Below are 20386 nucleotides of genomic sequence, written 5' to 3'. Positions count from 1 at the left end.
GCTGACTGTGGCTCAGACCATGAGCTTCTCCTTGCAAAGTTTAGGCTTAAACTGAAGAAAGTAGGGAAAAGCACTAGGCCAGTCAGGTATGAATTAAATCATATCCCTGTTGAATATACAGTAGAGGTGACAAATAGATTTAAGGAATTAGATCTGATAGACAGAGTGCCTGAAGAACTATGGACAGAGGTTCGTGACATTGTACAACAGGTAGCAACCAAAACCATCCCAAAGAAAAAGAAATGCAAGAAAGCAAAATGGCTTTCTGAGGAAGCTTTGCAAATAGCTGAGGAAAGGAGGGAAGCCAAAGGCAAGGGAGAAAAAGAAAGATACACCCAATTGAATGCAGAATTCCAGAGAATAGCTAGAAGAGATAAGAATGCCTTCTTAAATGAACAGTGCAAAGAAATAGAAGAAAACAATAGAATAGGGAGGACCAGAGATCTTTTCAAGAAAATTGGAGAAATGAAGGGAACGTTTAATGCAAAAATGGGCATGATAAAGGACCAAAATGGCAGGGACCTAACAGAGGCAGAAGAGATTAAGAAGAGGTGGCAAAATTACACAGAAGAACTATACAAGAATGAGCTTAACGTCCCTGATAATCACAATGAGGTGGTCACTGACCTGGAGCCAGACATCCTAGAATGTGAAGTGAAGTGGGCCTTAGAAAAGCTGAGCAACAACAAAGCTAGTGGAGGTGACAGTATTCCAGCTGAGCTATTCAAAATCTTAAAAGACAATGCAGTAAAAGTGCTACACTCAATTTGCCAGCAAATTTGGAAAACTCAACAGTGGCCACAGGATTGGAAAAGATCAGTTTACATTCCAATTCCTAAGAAAGGCAGTGCCAAAGAATGTTCAAACTATCGCACCATTGCACTCATTTCTCATGCTAGTAAAGTCATGCTTAAAATCCTACAAGCTAGACTTCAGCAGTATGTGGATCGAGAACTACCAGAAGTGCAGGCAGGATTTCGAAGAGGCAGAGGAACTAGAGATCAAATTGCCAACATACGCTGGATCATGGAGAAAGCTAGGGAGTTCCAGAAAAACATCTACTTCTGCTTCATTGACTATGCTAAAGCCTTTGATTGTGTGGATCATAACAAACTGTGGCAAGTTCTTAAAGAGATGGGAGTACCAGACCATCTTATTGGTCTCTTGAGAAACCTATATGCGGGTCAAGAAGCAACAGTGAGAACTGGACACGGAACCACTGATTGGTTCAAAATTGGGAAAGGAGTCCGGCAAGGCTGTATACTGTCGCCCTGCCTATTTAACTTATATGCAGAGCACATCATGAGAAAGGCAGGGCTAGATGAATCAAAAGTTGGAATTAAGATTGCCGGAAGAAATATCAACAACCTAAGATACGCAGATGATACCACTCTAATGGCAGAAAGTGAAGAAGAACTAAAGAGCCTCTTGTTGCAGGTGAAGAAGGAGAGTGCAAAACTTGGGTTGAAACTTAACATTAAGAAAACCAAGATCATGGCATCTGGCCCTCTCAATTCCTGGCAAATAGATGGGGAAGAAATGGAGGTAGTGACAGATTTTATTTTCCTGGGCTCTAAGATCACTGCAGATGGGGACTGTAGCCAAGAAATTAAAAGACGCTTGCTCCTGGGGAGGAAAGCCATGGCAAATCTAGACAGCACACTAAAAAGCAGAGACATCACCCTGTCAACAAAAGTGCGTATAGTCAAGGCTATGGTCTTTCCAGTTGCAATGTATGGTAGTGAAAGTTGGACCATAAGAAAGGCTGAGCGCCAAAGAATTGAGGCCTTTGAACTGTGGTGCTGGAGAAGACTCCTGCGAGTCCCTTGGACTGCAAGGCGATCAAACCGGTCAGTCCTAGAGGAGATCAATCCTGACTGCTCTTTAGAAGGCCAGATCCTGAAGCTAAAACTCAAGTACTTTGGCCACCTAATGAGAAGGAAGGACTCCCTGGAGAAGAGCCTAATGCTGGGGAAGATCGAGGGCAATAGAAGAAGGGGACGACAGAGAATGAGGTGGCTGGATGGAGTCACTGAAGCAGTAGGCGTGAGCTTAAATGGACTCCAGAAGATGGTAGAGGACAGGAAGGCCTGGAGGAATGTTGTCCATAGGGTCGCGATGGGTCGGACACGACTTCGCAGCTAACAACACCAACAAGACTGGCTATCAAAGCCATCACATCCAGTGGTGGGATTCAGCTAGTTCGCACCAGTTCAGTAGAACTGGTAGCTAAATTTTGCTGCATTTGGAGAACCGGCTGGCTTCTAAAAATCCAGTCTAGGCTTCAGAGACCTGGAGGAGGCCTCCTAGGCCTAGAACGGTCAGCCAGAAGTCCGTGGATGCCACTTCCAGAAGTCCGTTCTAGGCCTCAGAGGGTCATGCCTGCATTGAATAAGAGAACTGATTGTTCAGGTATTTGAATTCCACCACTGATCACATCTTATCAGTTTTTTAAAAAAGCATACAAATGTGTAATATTTTGATGTATCTAATGCCCACACTTGTAAAATGATTTTATTTAATGTAGTGTAAAAAGGAGGTAGTAATGAAGGTCATATACTAACCGTAAAATCAGATTACAAAGAAAATTAAACTTGTGGTTGTTTTGTATTTTCTATTCTTATTAATTAATCTGCATTTACAATACTAATACTTGTAAATGGTTACATTAAGAATTTTAAAGCTCTTCATATAATGATGAAAGCAATCCATTTTAAAAGCTAGTGTTTGAGTATTTAGCTATTTAAGCATTTTATTTCACCATAATTGTTTTGAATCTTACCTCCTTTAGCCAAACAGCTTATATGTTTGTGTTTTTTCCCTTTTAGATAAGAACAAGGTGGAGTCGTAAAGAAAATGCTTTCAGATTTCAATTGACCATTGGTTCTTACTGGCTGAACTGTAACCTTATACTTGCACGAAAAGGATAGGTTCTGAAGAATTATATAGTTTTCCTATGAGAGATATAAACCATTTTATTATCCTCTTTTTGGGTTTAAATTTAATATTTTCCAAGCAATCAATGCAAAAATACATTTTTAGAGAAAAAGACAGCTTACAAAATATGCAAATATGTTCATATATCATTTATTTATTTATAGGAAGATGAAATAGGTGATGAAATAGGTAGAGCTGAAGGCAACACATTCAGCCCAAATCTCTGGATGACTTCATATAGAGGAAATTTCATAATATGGCACAAGTTGAAAAGGAAAAAAATGTGCCACATATTTTAATGGAACTGTAAATTGTAGTGTTCATACTGAAGAACACTGAAGAATTCATACTGAATTCCACTACCACATGGGTGGACAGTAAATTCTTTATACAAAAGCTTGTACAAATAAGTGTCTATTTGGTGAAAAGGAATAAAAAAATAAACTATATTGGATAATTTAATCCAATAAAGTACGAGGAGATTATAATTGATTTTTAAAAAGCATACTTCAGAATTAAACACAAAATTCTATTTCATGGAGAATTATACTGTATGTAACATTGCACAACTCAGGAAAAGTTTCTGATTATCATAAGGATTTTCTAACTGGCTTAAGTGGATTTAAATAAATTGTAAAAGTTGACAGAAGAAAATATACAAAAATCTGCATCAGTTTTATGGAAAGAATATAACCTGTTCTACCTAATCCTACAAAATCAGTTTGTACCACAAACAAAAGATGGAACAATTCTCTTCCCGTCTCAGCTTCTTGAAATAACCATAATTGGTAAGAACAACATTGAAGCAAGATGTCTCCTTACAATGGCTTATATAATTACATATTTAAAATTACAAGTATATAACTTCCAAGTGCTAGCAATTTGGAATCCCAGCAAGGATAAAGTTTGATAAGTAGACAAATTCTTAAACTTCTTATTAATTTCCCCAAGGCATACTACTATATTTCTTCAACAAACCTCAGAAAAATGGAAACATAATTCATGCCAGTTTTAGTAGGGTGCTTTTTTAAAAAAAAGGAAAATAGATTCAATTTTCCCTAACATAATAACCCCTGAAACTCTAGTGCTGTCTTCATCTACAGTACAATTGCCATGCCAGCTGCAGCTACTGACCATACAAAAGAATTATAAAATTTATAATTCATCATAACAAATAAACTAGATCAACCAGCCTTCCTCAATATAGACCACTTCAAAAGATTCAAGTCACATAATGCACATCCAATAGAGCTAATGGCCATATTCAATCTATAGGAACTGCAGCCAATCACGTGGAAGACTCCAAGGAACTGAAGTCACAACTTTGCATTACAAAGGACAAAATGAATGCTTTGAAGCACAGAATAAATTTGTATTGGAGATGTAAAGGGGAAGATAATGGGATCTTTAAAGGTCATTTATACTCTTCCTCACAAAATACAGGATCATATCTTTTACAGTCTGATACTTAAAACTTAACTTACATATGTTACATCATTGAATTTTTCAGGCTCTTCAATATTGTAAGAACATAATTCTGGAAACCACTGAACATGATATCCTTCCCTGCTGGTGGTATCTATCAATGAAATAACATAACAGGAGAAAATTAATAGAAGCTTACATATAAAGTTTTTGATTTTTTGGAATAGTTTATGCAAAAATACACATACAATACTGGACATATTTATCATTTGTAGGAAAATGTATAAAATGAATATGGATATGCCTTTTAGGTAATATTGAGAGTCAGTCTGAGCAAATTTCAAAGATCTCAGGTTAATCTGGTGTAGCAGTTTTTATGCAGCTGTGTTGCACCATTAAAATATCACAGAAAAATGGAATTTGCAATTTTAAAATCCACAGAAAAGTGGAATTGGAAAGTGCAGAAAAATGGACATAATAATATACTACAGAGTGATTACAAATTTATGGCAGAATGCTACACATTTAGATAATCTAAGTATGTAAAAGTAGGAGAGAACAAAAAAGATAAATTAATCATTTTGTCAGGACCCACCCCAATTCACATCTTAGGAAAGAAAACTCTTGAATCAGAAATTGTCCAAAAGGAGCTTTTACTAAAACATGTTTGGAGACGGAAATACTAGACAGGATCTGAAACTATGTTACAGTTTGGTACTTTTTAAAGAGTCCCCGGTCGAACCCCCTCCCTTCAAGCCATCTGGTTTGTCCCGGATCAATTAAAATTCAGGTGTCAAATCCTTCCATGGGAAAGAGGGAACTCTCATGTCTTTATGACAATTACTCCCTTCCTTTAGAGATTTAAATCGGAGATACAAACCAGATCTCTTCCCCCCACCTTCCTTTGTTGTTTTATTTTATTTATTTATTTTATTTTATTAGATTTATATACCACCCTTTCCCGAAGGACTCAGGGCGGTTTACAGGGTATTTAAAACAACCAGTACAAAAGTTAAAAACAAATTAAAAAAGATTAAATCATCCCTAAAATTAAAAACCCCAGTTAAAAATTCTCAGCCTGGGCCAGAGAGCTCAAAGAGCCAGGTCTTCAGGTCCCGGCGAAATGTGCGAAGGTCGGGGGCAGTCCTAAGCTCCATGGGGGGCTGGTTCCAGAGGGCAGGCGCACCCACAGAGAAGGCCCTTCCCCTGGGTGTTATCCGCCGACAGTCTTTTATCGGCGGCACCCTGAGAAGACCCTCCCTGTGGGAGCGCACTGGACGAAGGGAGCTTGATGCTGGTAGCAGGTGTTCCCTCAGATATCCCGGACCCAAGCTAGTTCAAAGGTTCTCCCCCTGGTCTTTGAAGACAGCCTCCTGGCAGTCTGAATAAACATCCTTGCGCCTATTAACATCTCTTCTCCTTGGAAAAATGTCAGAATCCAGTGGGGTTGTAAGATTTTTAGAACATACATATAGGATTTTATGAATGGGATATAAATGGATTTTGACACATTTTACTAATGTTCATCTAATTTTGCAAGTGATTTTACTAATTTGCTTTAAAAAATCATGAAAGTTCTCTCAATTTTCCTCTCTAGTTTTTCCTCATAATATGGGAAACACAATCATTCAGATTAATCTGCATGACATCTTTGTTTATCCATACTTAATTCAGGTTTCAAAGCATTAGGGGCAGCAGCAAATTAAGAAGGCATGATAGTCATGATAGAAAATTATTGATATAATTTACTTCATGAAAATACACTGCATTTAGAATGTAGACTGCCATAGCAATCATATTAAACTAAACACTGACATTTAAACTATAGTAAATGCCTACACTTATTTGCAATTAACTAGGTTGGCTTTGCTCAAATGCATACAGTGAGTAACCCAAAAGCAGTCCAAGCTAGCTATATCACCGATTAATTTTTTATGCAAAACCTTCAGTAGAACTTGTTTGCTTTCCATAATATTTGTTTTATTCTGTCTACTTTTACCAAGCAATTCATTTTAAGTAATTTATCTCACATATTTCAAGATTCTTTTTCTTATCTTACCTATATGTATTTTGATTTACATAAGCAAATATTAAAATAAGTTATTCAGATGCCAAGTTCATTGATAGTTGTTTAAGATGTAGGAAGAATAGATAATCTGATACCAAACCAAGCACAATTTCCACTGATTAAAGGTTAACCCAACATAAAAGTCATTTTAACAGAAAATTGTGAATGAATTATTATGTCAAGATGTTATATTATTCTTGAAAAAAAAACATCTTAAGCTATGCTTAACTAAAATTTAGAACACAGATCTAAGTACACACTACTAATGCAAATCTTTGCCTATACAAATAGGATCCTATACAACTGTGCTGTGGCTGTTCCTGTGTGTTATTGCTAATGGTCTTTGTATCAGAGATGACTTATGACTCAGTCTTGCTATTCAATAATCTGTATGCATACAAAGAAAGATACAGGCCATGATCAAGCTAAAAATTGGAGGGGGGATGAGTTCTGAGACTATAACTATGCTCTTATTTTTCTTCAGCTGGTATGTCCAGTATCTAAATGTTGCAATAGGAAACTGATGTTCACATCGACTCTAAGATCCTACATGGCAGCATTTTTTTTGTCTTGACCATCTAAGTCCATGGCTATTAGTCTCCCATAGAGAATCTTCTACAGGTCACTTAACTACCAGTTCCTCTTTAATATAGTTAATGGTTTCCTACACCCATTAAGATTCTGACTGATCTATCAAGAGAAGCCTTGTACCTGAAACAGAACAAAAGGCCTCTATCATCAATTAACAAAGATAATCTGATTTTTATTTTATCCATAGTCCTATATGTTTATCTAGGTTGATAGCAAGTATTGGAATGCTGCAATTCACAGAAATGAGTGCTCTTGATCAAACATTGAGAAATGGTATCAACACAAGCCCTGCTTTAGTCAGTACATTAGAGTTCAAATGGCATTTTCACCAAAATCTATTAACTCAGGGCACAGGAAGGATACAGGTGAATGCAGAAGAGGGCATGGCCAGAAAGTCTTATAAAGATAGTGGTATCAGTCTAATAAGGAAAATGGTTGGTTCCATTCATTACATGCCTTCCTGTCTTCTCAATGAGCCAGCAACTTCCTTGAATCAGTGGAAATGGTGGTGGTAAGCAAACACAGCTTTTTCCTTTCCTTTGGTTATATAGCTTTTGATTCTAGTTAATATACAAATTAAGAAGGCATGATAGTCATGAGGTAGTGTCTTCAGTGATGTTGCTGAGAATACACCCGAGGGAGAGACTCCTCTCCCTGGGTCTGATTTTCCCTTGCCTGTGGGTCCATTTGGACTGAAAGCCGCCCTGGAGAGGTTGGCCACCAAAGGGGTGAAGCTTTGGGGACCACAGGTCGGTGGTAGCCAGCTTGTTGGAGCCAAAGGAGCCCCTGGAATCGGCAGAAGAAAGGAGGACTGCATTCATGCAATTCTCCATTACCAGCTGATTGTCGGAGATGGAGAAAAAGCTCAGAATGACAGCAAACAGCTGAACCGGGTGAGAACTGCCATCTTCTTTCTCAGTAGAGGTGGATTTATTGGCAATTAGCTCTTTTACAGCTCAGAGTGAAGCCTTTCATCTTTAGGGAGTGGGTGGAATTTTTTTCCCCCTCCTGAACTCTAGCGGTGATTTAAGCTTTTGTGCAACTTAAGAACTTCTTGTATAGTAAGCTGTTTGAGCCTTAAGAGAACTTTTGGGAAGCTATTGTTCTTATAGAGGCTTTTTGTTTTTTGATTTCTTGCTGGAAGCCACTCAGTTTGCATTTTTTATCTATTAAGCTCATTTTCTCTTTTGGCCATTTTCTGCCTTTTTCTTTTTCCCTTTCAAGGTATCAGGAATGGACATTTTGTGTCACCTGGTAGCTAATTTGAGAATCTTTTTTCACTCTCATCTGTCTGGTGTTAATTTAGCCTAGAAGTTTGGCTGTATGCCCAGACATTCCTCATCTAAGACTTTGAAACTTTTCTGAGATAAGATTTGCTTTTACTCTATCTAGCCTTACAAAACAGACTATATTAATAAATAAATGGTACTTGGAGCCATGTGCTCCCTTGGATTATAACTATTGTGTTTTGGAACCATATATGTTGTATGTAGTATGTTTTAGGTGTGTCATGTATGTGTCTTACTTTGAGAGCGGACAACTAAATTTCATTTTTGATGTGTGCCATTGTGCCCACAGTAAAAAATGACAATAAAGATTATCTTATCTTATCTATAACAAGCTGACAGAAGAACTGAAAATTAAGAATTTTTTTTCTCTTTCTTCTTTTGAATAGAATTTGGTGGACTATAAACCTGATATTTTTGCCTTTTTCTTTTCATCCTTTTTATTCTGTGAGTTTTTCCGTTTTTTTTCTTTTTCCTTTTTTCATTATACTACCTCCCTTTTTTTTCTCCTGTTGCTATTTTTTACCTTTTTCTTTTCTTTTTACATATTCTTGTGGATTTTTCCTCCTACCAATAGGAACTCATTGGATTATAAAAGCTGGCTATTTGGTCACCCTGTGGATTACAATATAAGACATAGAGACCAAGATGAGCGCTTCAAATCTATCTAAACTTGGAAGAAAAGGATCTTACACCCCTGCCTCGACCTCTGCAAGTCCAATATATCAAAAATCAATTATGACAGTGCTGCACAAGAAAAAATGGATGCCCAACAAAAAGACACTCAGACCATTTTGCAGGCAATTGCAGCCCATATGGCATCCTCGACAAAAAACTATGAAGACTCGAAAAATTATCTTGATAAAATGAATCAAAAAATTATTAACATAGGTTCTCAAATTGAAAAGTTAACTCAAACTATGCTAGAAGAAATAAAGTGCCTAGAGAGGTCCATGTTAGTTTTCTTAAAAGATCCATAAGAGACGAGATTTTGAGAAAAGTAAGAGATCAACCATTAAAATACAAAGATAAAGAAGTAGTTCTGGCCCCATTCCTAGAAGGGTAAGAGAGGCTCAAAGAGATTATCAGTTCTTAACCAGGAAACTGGTTCAAAAAGGAATCAATTTTAGATAGTTGATCCCAGAAGCAATCCTAATCTATTGGGATACAAAAAGATATAGATTGGACACCCCTCTTAAAGCAATGGAATTTTTTGACACTCAGAACATATGCTTAGAAGAAGGTGCAAGACCAAGAGACCAGAGACAGATTAGATTGACTAGAAGACTGAGACCGAGATATAATTGAAAATTATGGAGCAGATTGGAAATTTATCGATAAATAAAAATGGACTGAACTCTCCTTTAAAACGGAGAATTTTTTTTACAAGATTACAGAAATTAAAAATGGATATAATTTGCCTCGAAGAGACACATATTAAGAGACAACACTTTAAAATCCTAGAACAAGTGAAAATGGGTAAACTTTGCTTTACACTTGCATCTCAAAAGAAAAGGGGAATAGCCCTTTATATTAAAAGAAAAGATGAATACCAAACAAATTTATGTAGATGAAGAGGGGAAAATATTAATGGTAGAAATCATGATGGATCAAAAACAGGTATTGTTGGTAGCAATATATGTGCCTAATGTTAAGCACCCCTTCATGGATTCCTGCCTTGTAGTGGCACAGGGGCTTGTGTAATTCAATGAAACTATGAGCTATGCTGTGCAGGGCCACCCAAGATGGAAAAGCCATACCAGAGAGTTCTGACAAAATGTGATCCACTGGAGAAGGAAATGGCAACCCACTCCAGTAGCTTTGCCATGGAAAACCCATGGACAGTACCAAAAGACAAAAAGATATGACCCTGGAAGATGAGCCCCTCAGGTCGGAAGGCGTCCAATATGCTACTGAGAAAGAGCAGTAGCGCCAGAAAGAATGAAGCGACTGGGCCAAAGACGAAAGGATGCTCAGCTGTGGATGTATCTGGTGGTGAAAGGAAAGTCCGATGCTGTAAAGATTTTTTCTCCATAGTTTTTAGTTTATTAATATTTCTATACCGCCCTTCTCCCGAAGGACTCAGGGCGGTGAACAGGGCAAGAATAAAATGCAAAGTTACAAATATTAAAAGAAGATTAAATAATTGCCCATTAAAAACAATTAATACAATACATTTATAAAAACCCCAAAAATACAGCAATAAAAACCCCACCAATCCCCCATCAGGCCAGGCCGGCTTGTTCGAATAAAAATGTTTTTAGATCGCGGCGAAAGGAGCGAAGATCGGGCGCCATCCGGAGCTCTACCGGTAACTGATTCCATAGTTCCACAGCGCCCACAGAGAAGGATCTCCCCCTGGGGGCCACCAATCGACATTCTCTGATCAGTGGCACCCTGAGGAGTCCCTCTCTGTGGGAACGCACAGGGCGCAGGGAGGTTGATGCCGGCAGCAGGTGTTCCCTGAGGTACTCCGGACCCCTGCCATGTAGGGCTTTAAACACCATTACTAGTACCTTGAATCTCACCCGGAAGACAACTGGTAACCAATGCAGCTCACGGAGCAGAGGTGTAACATGGGAGTATCGGGAGACTCCCAACACAACTCTCGCGGCTGCATTCTGTACCAGTTGGAGCCTCCGGGTGGTCCTCAAGGGCAGCCCCATGTAGAGAGCGTTGCAGTAGTCCAGACGAGAGGTCACGAGCGCGTGAGTGACCGTGCATAAGTCATCCCGGCCTAGATAGGGCCGCAACTGGTGCACCAGGCGAACCTGGGCGAAAGCCCCCCTAGTCACAGCCACTATATGATCTTCCAAGGTAAGCCGTGAATCTAGGAGGACTCCCAAGTTGCGAGCCCTATCTACGGGGGGTAATAGTTCACCCCCCATGGAGAGAGATGGAATATCCAAATTGGCCCAGGATGAAGGTATGCAAAGCCACTCAGTCTTGTCGGGGTTGAGTTGAAGTCTGTTCCTCCCCATCCAGACCCGAACCGCCTCCAGGCAACGGGACATCACGTTGAGGGCATCACTGGGGTGGTTTGGGGTCGAAAGAAAAAGCTGGGTATCATCAGCGTACTGATGATACCCAACTCCAAAGCCACGAATGATCTCACCCAGCGGTTTCATATAGATGTTGAACAGAAGAGGCGAGACGACCGACCCCTGAGGAACTCCACAAATGAGAGACCTCGCGGTCGACCTCTGCCATCCTGTCAACACCGACTGCGAACGTCCCTGGAGATAGGAGGAGAAGCACTGTAAAACCATGCCTCCCACTCCCAGTCCCCTGAGATGCCGCAGCAAGATACCATGGTCGATGGTATCGAAAGCCGCTGAGAGGTCTAATAGGACTAGAACAGAGGAATGTCCCCTGTCCCAAGCCCTCCAGAGATCATTCACCAGCGCGACCAATGCCGTCTCCGTGCTGTACCCGGGCCTGAAACCCGATTGGTACGGGTCTAGATAATCCGCTTCATCCGGGACCAGAGGGAGCTGATGCGCCACCACACTCTCAACAACCTTCGCAAGAAAGCGAAGGTTGGAGACCGGACGAAAGTTGTTCAATACAGCTGGGTCCAAGGCAGGCTTCTTGAGGAGAGGCCTCACCACCGCCTCTTTCAAGACAGCAGGGAAGCTACCCTCATTCAAAGAAGCCGATATAACTGCCTGGAACCAGCTGCGTGTCCTCTCCTGGGCTGCATAGACCAGCCAGGAAGGGCACGGGTCCAATAAACATGTGGTGGAGCTCAGCCTCCCCATAATCCTGTCCACTTCCTCCGGAGTCACAGAATCAAACTCCTCCCAGGTGATATCGACAAGACCGCCCGTGTCCTGATCGTCAGACTCTGCCCAGTCAGAATCCAGACCGGTCCGAATCCGAGCGATTTTGTCCGACAGATGTTGGTTAAACTCCTTGGCACGACCCTGCAAGGGTTCCTCCCTCACCTCTTGATTAAGGAGGGAGTGAGTCACCCTAAACAGGGCGGCCGGGCGATTATCTGCGGACGCGATAAGGGTAGCAAAGTGATTAGACCTCGCCACCCTTATCGCAGCGAGATAAGACCTAATATAGGCTCTTAGTCGCAATCGGTCGGATTCGGATCGGCTGGATCTCCAACCGCTCTCTAGGCCCCGTCTCTGACGCTTCATCTCCCGGAGCTCCGCGGAAAACCATGGAGCTCGACAGGATCTGCACCGGGTCAGGGGCCGCAAGGGTACAACTCGGTCAAGAGCCTCAGTGGCTGCCCTTTCCCAGGCTTCCACTAGGGCATCTGCCGAGCTGTGAGCGAAGGAGGCAGGTGGGGATCCCAGCGCCGCCTGGAACCTCTCGGGATCCATCAAGCATCTGGGGCGGTACTATCTAATTGGTTCCACGCACCCACGGCGGGGGGTGGCAAAATGGAAGACCAGCCGCAGGAGATGATGATCGGTCCATGACAGGGGCATAACAATTGGGGAGCCCCCACCCAGATCATCTAACCACCGTCCAGATAAGAAATTCAGGTCAAGGGTGTGGCCTCCCACATGAGTCGGTCCCGAAATTACTTGCGTCAGGTCCATGGCCGTCATGGAAGCCATGAACTCCTGAGCTAACTCAGATGATCCTCCCAGAGATGGTAGATTGAAGTCCCCCAAAACTATAAGTTTCGGGAACTCAATCACCAACCCAGAGAGGACATCGAGAAGCTCAGGCAGGGCTGCTGCTGCGTGACTAGGCGAAAGGTACACCAGCAGCAAGCCCAACTGCGCACCAGTGCCGCATCTCAAGAAGAGAGACTCACACCCGACTATCTGGGGAAAGGTGGCCTCCCGCGGACAGAAGGTCTCCCTCATAACAACAGCCACACCCCCACCCCTACCCTGAGCCCGAGGCCGGTGTAGCACCCGGAAACCTGGTGGGCAAAGATCAACCAGAGGAATCCCATCCTCTGGGCCCAACCAAGTCTCCGTGATGCAAGCCAGGTCCGCCTGCTCACCCTCGACCAAATCACGGATGAGAGGAGCTTTGTTAGTGACAGACCTGGCATTCAAGTACACCAGCCGGAGCTCAGGAGGCTGCACATCCTCACTCCCAGGACCTCGGGGCGGAACCAGAGGGTCGGAATGCCTCACCGCTTGTAAGCAGCGGAGAGGCCTTCCCTGAGATCAATACGGCCCTCTGCTCCTACACCTTCTGCCATTCCCTGATGTCGTGGGAATAGGTAATCCCACGACCAGCCCTGGGGCCCCAGAGGCAACCGACCCCCGCTCCTCCCCTCCGCGATCTACCTCGGCACTGGCCTGAACAGAGGTTGTTGGACTGCCCCCCTTGTCCAAACAACCAAAAGGAGTACCCTCCCCCTCCCTAACCCCCAAAAAAATTTAGACAAAAAACTAACCAGGGGCCTTTTGTTGGGTTTACGTCGAAGGCCCCTACCCGTGCCCAGCCATCTCTCAGGGTCCCAATAAATAGGCCCTTCCTTGAGATTATAAGCGGCTAGAAAGGCGGGTCGCACCCAGGAAGGGGGAGCACCCCTGAGGGCGAACAAGTCCGTGAAAGAGTACTTAAGATAAGGCATAAGGAGCAGTCCAGATAGAAGGCAGTCCATAGTCGATAGTCAATAAGGAGGATCTAGGCAGAGGATAAATAGGTGTCCCAGCCCTCCACCCAGCTACTGCCACTCAGCTGGGTGAACCCCCCGGGCAGGCTGACCACCGTCCTCTCACGACGGTCACAGAGCCAATTCCCGGGGTGGTGGTGGTCTGAAACAACCACTCTGGGTATAGCATGCCCCATAGAGCTCTCACCTCTAGGGGCAGCAGATGTAAATTCAAGCCACCCTCTCAAGGTGGCTAATACCCAGGGTCCTCTGAATCCTTTGGGGATGCTGGGTAAAAGACAATGCACGATAGTTTGTAAAGGCAGGAGTATAGTAATGTAGCAAGCCATCATAGTCTGCTCTGCTAACGGCCAAGTCCTCCGCTGCACCGCCATTCCAGGGGGTTGTACCTGACCACAACTCCATGGGCCCCATAGGAACCTGGAAAGTAAGATCCATGAATCAAGGCAAGCTGGATGTGGTCAAACAAGAGATGACAAGACTGAACATCGACATCTTAGGAATCAGCAAACTAACATGGACAGGAATGGGTGAATTTAATTCAGATGACCATCAGGTATACTACTGCGGGCAAGAATCCCTCAGACGAAATGGAGTAGCCTTCATAGTCAATAAAAGAGTAGGAAAAGCAATATTGGGATAAAGTAAAAGGTAAAGGTAAAGGTTCCCCCGCACATGCATGCTAGTTGTTTCCGACTCTAGGGGCCGGTGCTCATCTCCGTTTCAAAGCCGAAGAGCCAGCGCTTGTCCGAGGACGTCTCCGTGGTCATGTGGCCGGCATGACTAGATGCCAAAGGCGCACGGAACGCTGTTACCTTCCCACCGCAGTGGTCCCTATTTTTCTACTTGCATTTTTACGTGCTTTCGAACTGCTAGGTTGGTAGAAGCTGGGACGAGTAACAGGCGCTCATTCTGCTACACGGCACTCGGGATTCGACCCGCCAAACTGTCGACCTTCCGATCGACAAATGATCTCAGTTCGAATCCAAGGCAAACCATTCAATATCACAGTAGTCCAAGTCTATGCCCCAACCACCAGTGCTGAAGAGAATGAAATTGACCGGTTCTATGAAGCACTACAGCACTTTATAGAACTAACACCAAAAAATGATGTTCTTATCATCATGGGGGATTGGAATGCTAAAGTAGGAAGCCAAAAGATAACCAGAATAACAGGCAAGTTTGGCCTTGGAGTACAAAATGAAGCTGGGCACAGGCTGACAGAATTTTGTCAAGAGAATACGATGGTCATAGCAAACACTCTTTTCCAACAACCCAAGAGACGGCTTTACACATGGACATCACCAGACGGTCAACACAGAAATCAGATTGACTATATGCTCTGCAGCCAAAGATGGAGAAGCTCTATACAGTCAGTAAAAACAAGACCAGGAGCTGACTGTGGCTCAGACCAGGAGATTCTCATTGCAAAATTTAGGTTTAAACTAAAGAAAGTAGGGAAAAGCACTAGGCCACTCAGGTATGAACTAAATCATATCCCTGATGAATACACAGTAGAGGTGACAAATAGATTTAAGGAATTAGATCTGATAGTGCCTGAACAACTATGGATGGAGGTTCGCAACATTGTATAAGAGGTAGTTCCTAAAACCATCCCAAAGAAAAAGAAATGCAAGAAAGCAAAATGGCTCTCTGAGGAAGCTTTGCAAATAGCTGAGGAAAGAAGGGAAGCGAAAGACAAGGAAGAAAAAGAAAGATACACCCAATTGAATGCAGAATTCCAGAGAATAGCTAGAAGAGATAAGAATGCCTTCTTAAATGAACAGTGCAAAGAAATAGAAGAAAACAATAGAATAGGGAGGACCAGAGATCTTTTCAAGAAAATTAGAGAAATGAAAGGAACGTTTCATGCAAAAATGGGCATGATAAAGGACCAAAACAGCAGGGACCTAACAGAGGCAGAACAGATTAAGAAGAGGTGGCAAAATTACACAGAAGAACTATACAAGAATGAGCTTAATGTCCCTGATAATCACAATGAGGTGGTCACTGACCTCGAGCCAGACATCCTAGAATGTGAAGTGAAGTGGGCCTTAGGAAAGCTGAGCAACAACAAAGCTAGTGGAGGTGACAGTATTTCAGCTGAGGTATTCAAAATCTTAAAAGACGATGTAGTAAAAGTGCTACACTCAATTTGCCAGCAAATTTGGAAAACTGAACAGTGGCCACAGGACTGGAAAAGATCAGTTTACATTTCAATTCCAAAGAAAGGCAGTGCCAAAGAATGTTCAAACTATCGCACCATTGCACTCATTTCAAATGCTAGTAAAGATATGCTTAAAATCCTACAAGCTAGACTCCAGCAGTATGTGGATCGAGAACTACCAGAAGTACAGGCAGGATTTCGAAGAGGCAGAGGAACTAGAGATCAAATTGCCAACATACGCTGGATCATGGAGAAAGCTAGGGAGTTCCAGAAAAACATCTTCTTCTGCTTCATTGACTATGCTAAAGCCTTTGATTGTGTGGATCACAACAACCTGTGGCAAGTTCTTAAAGAGATGGGCGTACCAGACCATCTTATTTGTCTCTTGAAAAACCTATATGTGGGTCAAGAAACAACAGTAAAAACTGAACATGGAACCACTGATTGGTTCAAAATTAGGAAAGGAGTCCGGCAAGGCTGTATACTGTCACCCTGCCTATTTAACTTATATTATATGCAGAGCACATCATGAGAAAGGCAGGGCTAGATGAATCAAAAGTTGGAATTAAGATTGCTGGGAGAAATATCAACAACCTAAGATATGCAGATGATACTACTCTAATGACAGAAAGTGAAGAGGAACTAAAGAGTCTCTTTTGCGGGTGAAGAAGGAGAGTGCAAAAGTTGGGTTGAAACTTAACAATAAGAAAACCAAGATCATGGCATCCGGGCCTCTCAATTCCTGGCAAACAGATGGGGAAGAAATGGAGGTAGTGACAGATTTTATTTTCTTGGGCTCCAAGATCACTGCAGATGGGGACTGCAGCCAAGAAATTGAAAGACGCTTGCTCCTGTGGAGGAAAGCCATGGCAAATCTAGACAGCACACTGAAAAGCAAAGACATCACCCTGCCAACAAAAGTGCGTGTAGTCAAGGCTATGGTCTTCCCAGTTGCATTGTATGGCTGTGAAAGTTGGACCATAAGAAAGGCTGAGTGCCAAAGAATTGAGGCCTTTGAACTATGGTGCTGGAGAAGACTCCTGCAAGTCCCTTGGACTGCAAGGCGATCAAACTGGTCAGTCCTAGAGGAGATCAACCCTGACTGCTCTTTAGAAGGCCAAATCCTGAAGTTGAAACTCAAATACTTTGGCCACCTAATGAGAAGTAAGGACTCACTGGAGAAGAGCCTAATGCTGGGAAAAACTGAGGGCAAGAGAAGAAGGGGATGACAGAGAATGAGGTGGCTAGATGGAGTCACTGAAGCAGTAGACATGAGCTTAAACAGACTCCAGAAGATGGAGAGGAAGGCCTGGAGGAACATTGTCCATGCGGTTGTGATGGGTCAGACACGACTTTGCAACTAACAACAACAACAACATTTTTAAACATTTTAGCTAATCTTACTGGTGTCATATGCCATCTATAAAACATTTTATACAAATTTTCTTTATATGAAACTGCTTTAGTCAATTTAATATTTCTATCCCATATTTTTTGCCGGTCTTCCAAATCTATAGAATATCCAAAGTTTTTTGCCCATGTTATCATTGTATCTTTTGCTTGTTCTTCCATCTTCAAGTTTAGCAGAAATCTGTAAAGTTTCTGAATCAGGTTTTTGCCTGTTTTTAATAATATTTGATCAAATTCTGTCTGTTCTTTATAATATCCCATTCTCTTTGCATCTTTTCTATATCTTGTTTGAATTTGCAAATATGGCCACCATACTAAGTCAATACCATGTATATTACAAAGCAGTCAGACTTTCTGTATTTGTATATCTAAAATTAACAGGAAGCTATTTGAATCAAAGTTTATTAATAACCAACAAATTATTTAGGGAAGGTAAGAAATGGTTTTGCATCTACCTTCTGTTTTCTTCCAGGAGACTTTCACTTGAAGTTGGTCATCTTGGAAAAAAGGCACTCCAATTTCAAGAAGATGATTAAGTCTACTTCCTTTGAAGAATGAAACATCACTAGCTTTACAAATTGTAGATGTCCATTCTTCTGTAAAAGAAAATATTTTTGAAAATTTGCCAGTTGCATAGTGGCTGTATAAACAAAGTGTTTCAAATGATACTTTAAATGCATCTGTCAGAATCCATTTATATCACATTTCATAATTGTATAGGTAGAACAACGTGCTATTACTGGGGATTCTGCCATCTCTCCGAGGGGTGGGGAGAGGATGGTTACTAAAGCGATTTTCAAACAACAGGGGATGTTTTAATGGGGGAAGGGAGGGGGACAGACAGATCTGGTTTGTATCTTCATTTACAACTGAAAAGGGAAGCAATAACCATAAAACCAAGGAGAGTTCCCTTTCCCATGGAAGGACCTGACACCTAGCAACTGACGACAGCCTGACCAAATGGATGAGGGGAGGGACTGGAATGGGAATGGTTTATATAGGATTGAAATGTAACTTTTCTCAGATTCCGTCTTGTATTCCCACAATCGATTCCTTCCTAGTAAACATTTTCCTTTTGGACTAAACTTGCATCCAAGAGTTCTTATTTCCTAAGATGTGGATTGAGGTGGGTCCTGACAGTAGACGGAATCTGCTTTAAGAGTCAACCTGGAAGGGAAAACCTTACCAGGGGACTTTGCAACAAATACAAATGTCTGGCGACGAAGCAAGAGAGGAGGGAAGCCCCATGGAGGGGGAGTCTTCCCCCCAAATGGAATCCCAGAGACAATGGGAAACTGAAGCAGCATATTCCCCCGGGGAAGAAGCGGTGGAGCAGTACGACCGAAAACCCCGGTGGTCGATGGGCGTTGGAAGGAAAAGTGAGTGGGAAAAGGCTTCGGGAGAAAAGACCCTGAGGCGTAGTAACCACCAACCGGAATGGAGGCAAGAGATGGAGAGTTCCCTGCACGCCAGCGAGGAGGAGCGGATCCTGGAAAAGGCCATTGATCTGATGAAAGCAACCCTGAGTTCACTGAGGGAGGAGAGAGCTGAAAATCGCAACCGAGGCAGCGCCTGGGGACGCAACTGGAAAGGTAACGGAGGGGATCCAACACCTGAAACCCCGGGGCCATCCAATGGAACAGGAATTGCTGCCTCAGCAGTACCCCCCCCAAAACCACAGATGGGGACCAGGATGAGGAGCGATACCGGCCACGGCGCAGACAACGCTCCAGCCAAAGACTCCCACCCCTGGAAGTCAAATTCAAGGGGGAGCCATCACGACTGGGATTTTTCCTAACCCAAGTCCTCAGCTACATGGAAGAGTATGGACGGGACATCCCCAGTGACAAAACACGCATCCGAATTGTGCAATCTGCCCTGGACGGGATGGCTGCAGACTGGGTGGTGAACTTGCATGACTCCAACGCCCCAGAACTCAACGACTTCAACCGATTCATGTCATCTTTGAGGCGACGGTTCGAGGATCCTTTGGCTGACCATAAGGCCCGGGAGAGAATCAAAATGGTGAGGCAGGGCAGGCGAGCAGTGGCTGATTATACCCAAGAATTCCGAGCCATTGCCAGCAAGCTGAACTGGCCAGAAGACATCCTCCTTAGCCATTTCAAAGACGGTCTGAACTACGACCTGTATGATGCTTGCCTGCCTCGAGGAGACCCACCCCACCTCGACGACTGGTACATCCTGGCGGAGGAAGTGGAAATAGACCTACTGAAGAGACACCACAGAGGAAAACCATGGGGCCGCCTGCCACCCGAGCAAACACGCGAGGGGGAAAAACCACCAGCCAGGCTAACATTTATATGTTTTCTTTCCCCACAGATGGACTCATCTTTTTTCTGAAAGGAGAGCCGAATGTCAGAATCCATTTATATCACATTTCATAATTGTATAGGTAGAACAACGTGCTATTACTGGGGATTCTGCCATCTCTCCGAGGGGTGGGGAGAGGATGGTTACTAAAGCGATTTTCAAACAACAGGGGATGTTTTAACGGGGGAAGGGAGGGGGACAGACAGATCTGGTTTGTATCTTCATTTACAACTGAAAAGGGAAGCAATAACCATAAAACCAAGGAGAGTTCCCTTTCCCATGGAAGGACCTGACACCTAGCAACTGACGACAGCCTGACCACATGGATGAGGGGAGGGACTGGAATGGGAATGGTTTATATAGGATTGAAATGTAACTTTTCTCAGATTCCGTCTTGTATTCCCACAATCGATTCCTTCCTAGTAAACATTTTCCTTTTGGACTAAACTTGCATCCAAGAGTTCTTATTTCCTAAGATGTGGATTGAGGTGGGTCCTGACAGCATCTAATAAGAGATCACTGGATTATAAATAAAAAATAAAAATACAATAAAAGGAACAATAATTAAT

At 42.7% G+C, this 20386-nt stretch overlaps 1 protein-coding gene across 3 annotated transcripts in view; it reads right to left on the bottom strand.

Moving 5' to 3' along the window:
* Positions 1–20386, bottom strand: part of ANOS1 (anosmin 1) — a 281496-nt gene that overhangs the window by 23544 nt on the left and 237566 nt on the right. For 2 of the 3 annotated variants that reach the window (XM_083362693.1, XM_083362695.1), the window contains exons 9-11: positions 17942–18082; positions 4422–4516; positions 2783–2954 (exon numbers count right to left, since the gene is read on the bottom strand). In XM_083362693.1, coding sequence (XP_083218819.1) covers positions 2783–2954; positions 4422–4516; positions 17942–18082 — 408 coding nt within the window. The remainder of the gene's footprint in view (positions 1–2782; positions 2955–4421; positions 4517–17941; positions 18083–20386) is intronic. The other variant, XM_083362694.1, reaches the window with a different exon arrangement.

This window comes from Vipera ursinii, assembly GCF_947247035.1.
Source record: "Vipera ursinii genome assembly, chromosome: 4".
Taxonomy (NCBI): domain Eukaryota; kingdom Metazoa; phylum Chordata; class Lepidosauria; order Squamata; family Viperidae; genus Vipera; species Vipera ursinii.
The sequence above is the reverse complement of the archived record's forward strand: the minus strand, read 5'-3'. Positions and strand labels throughout refer to the sequence as shown.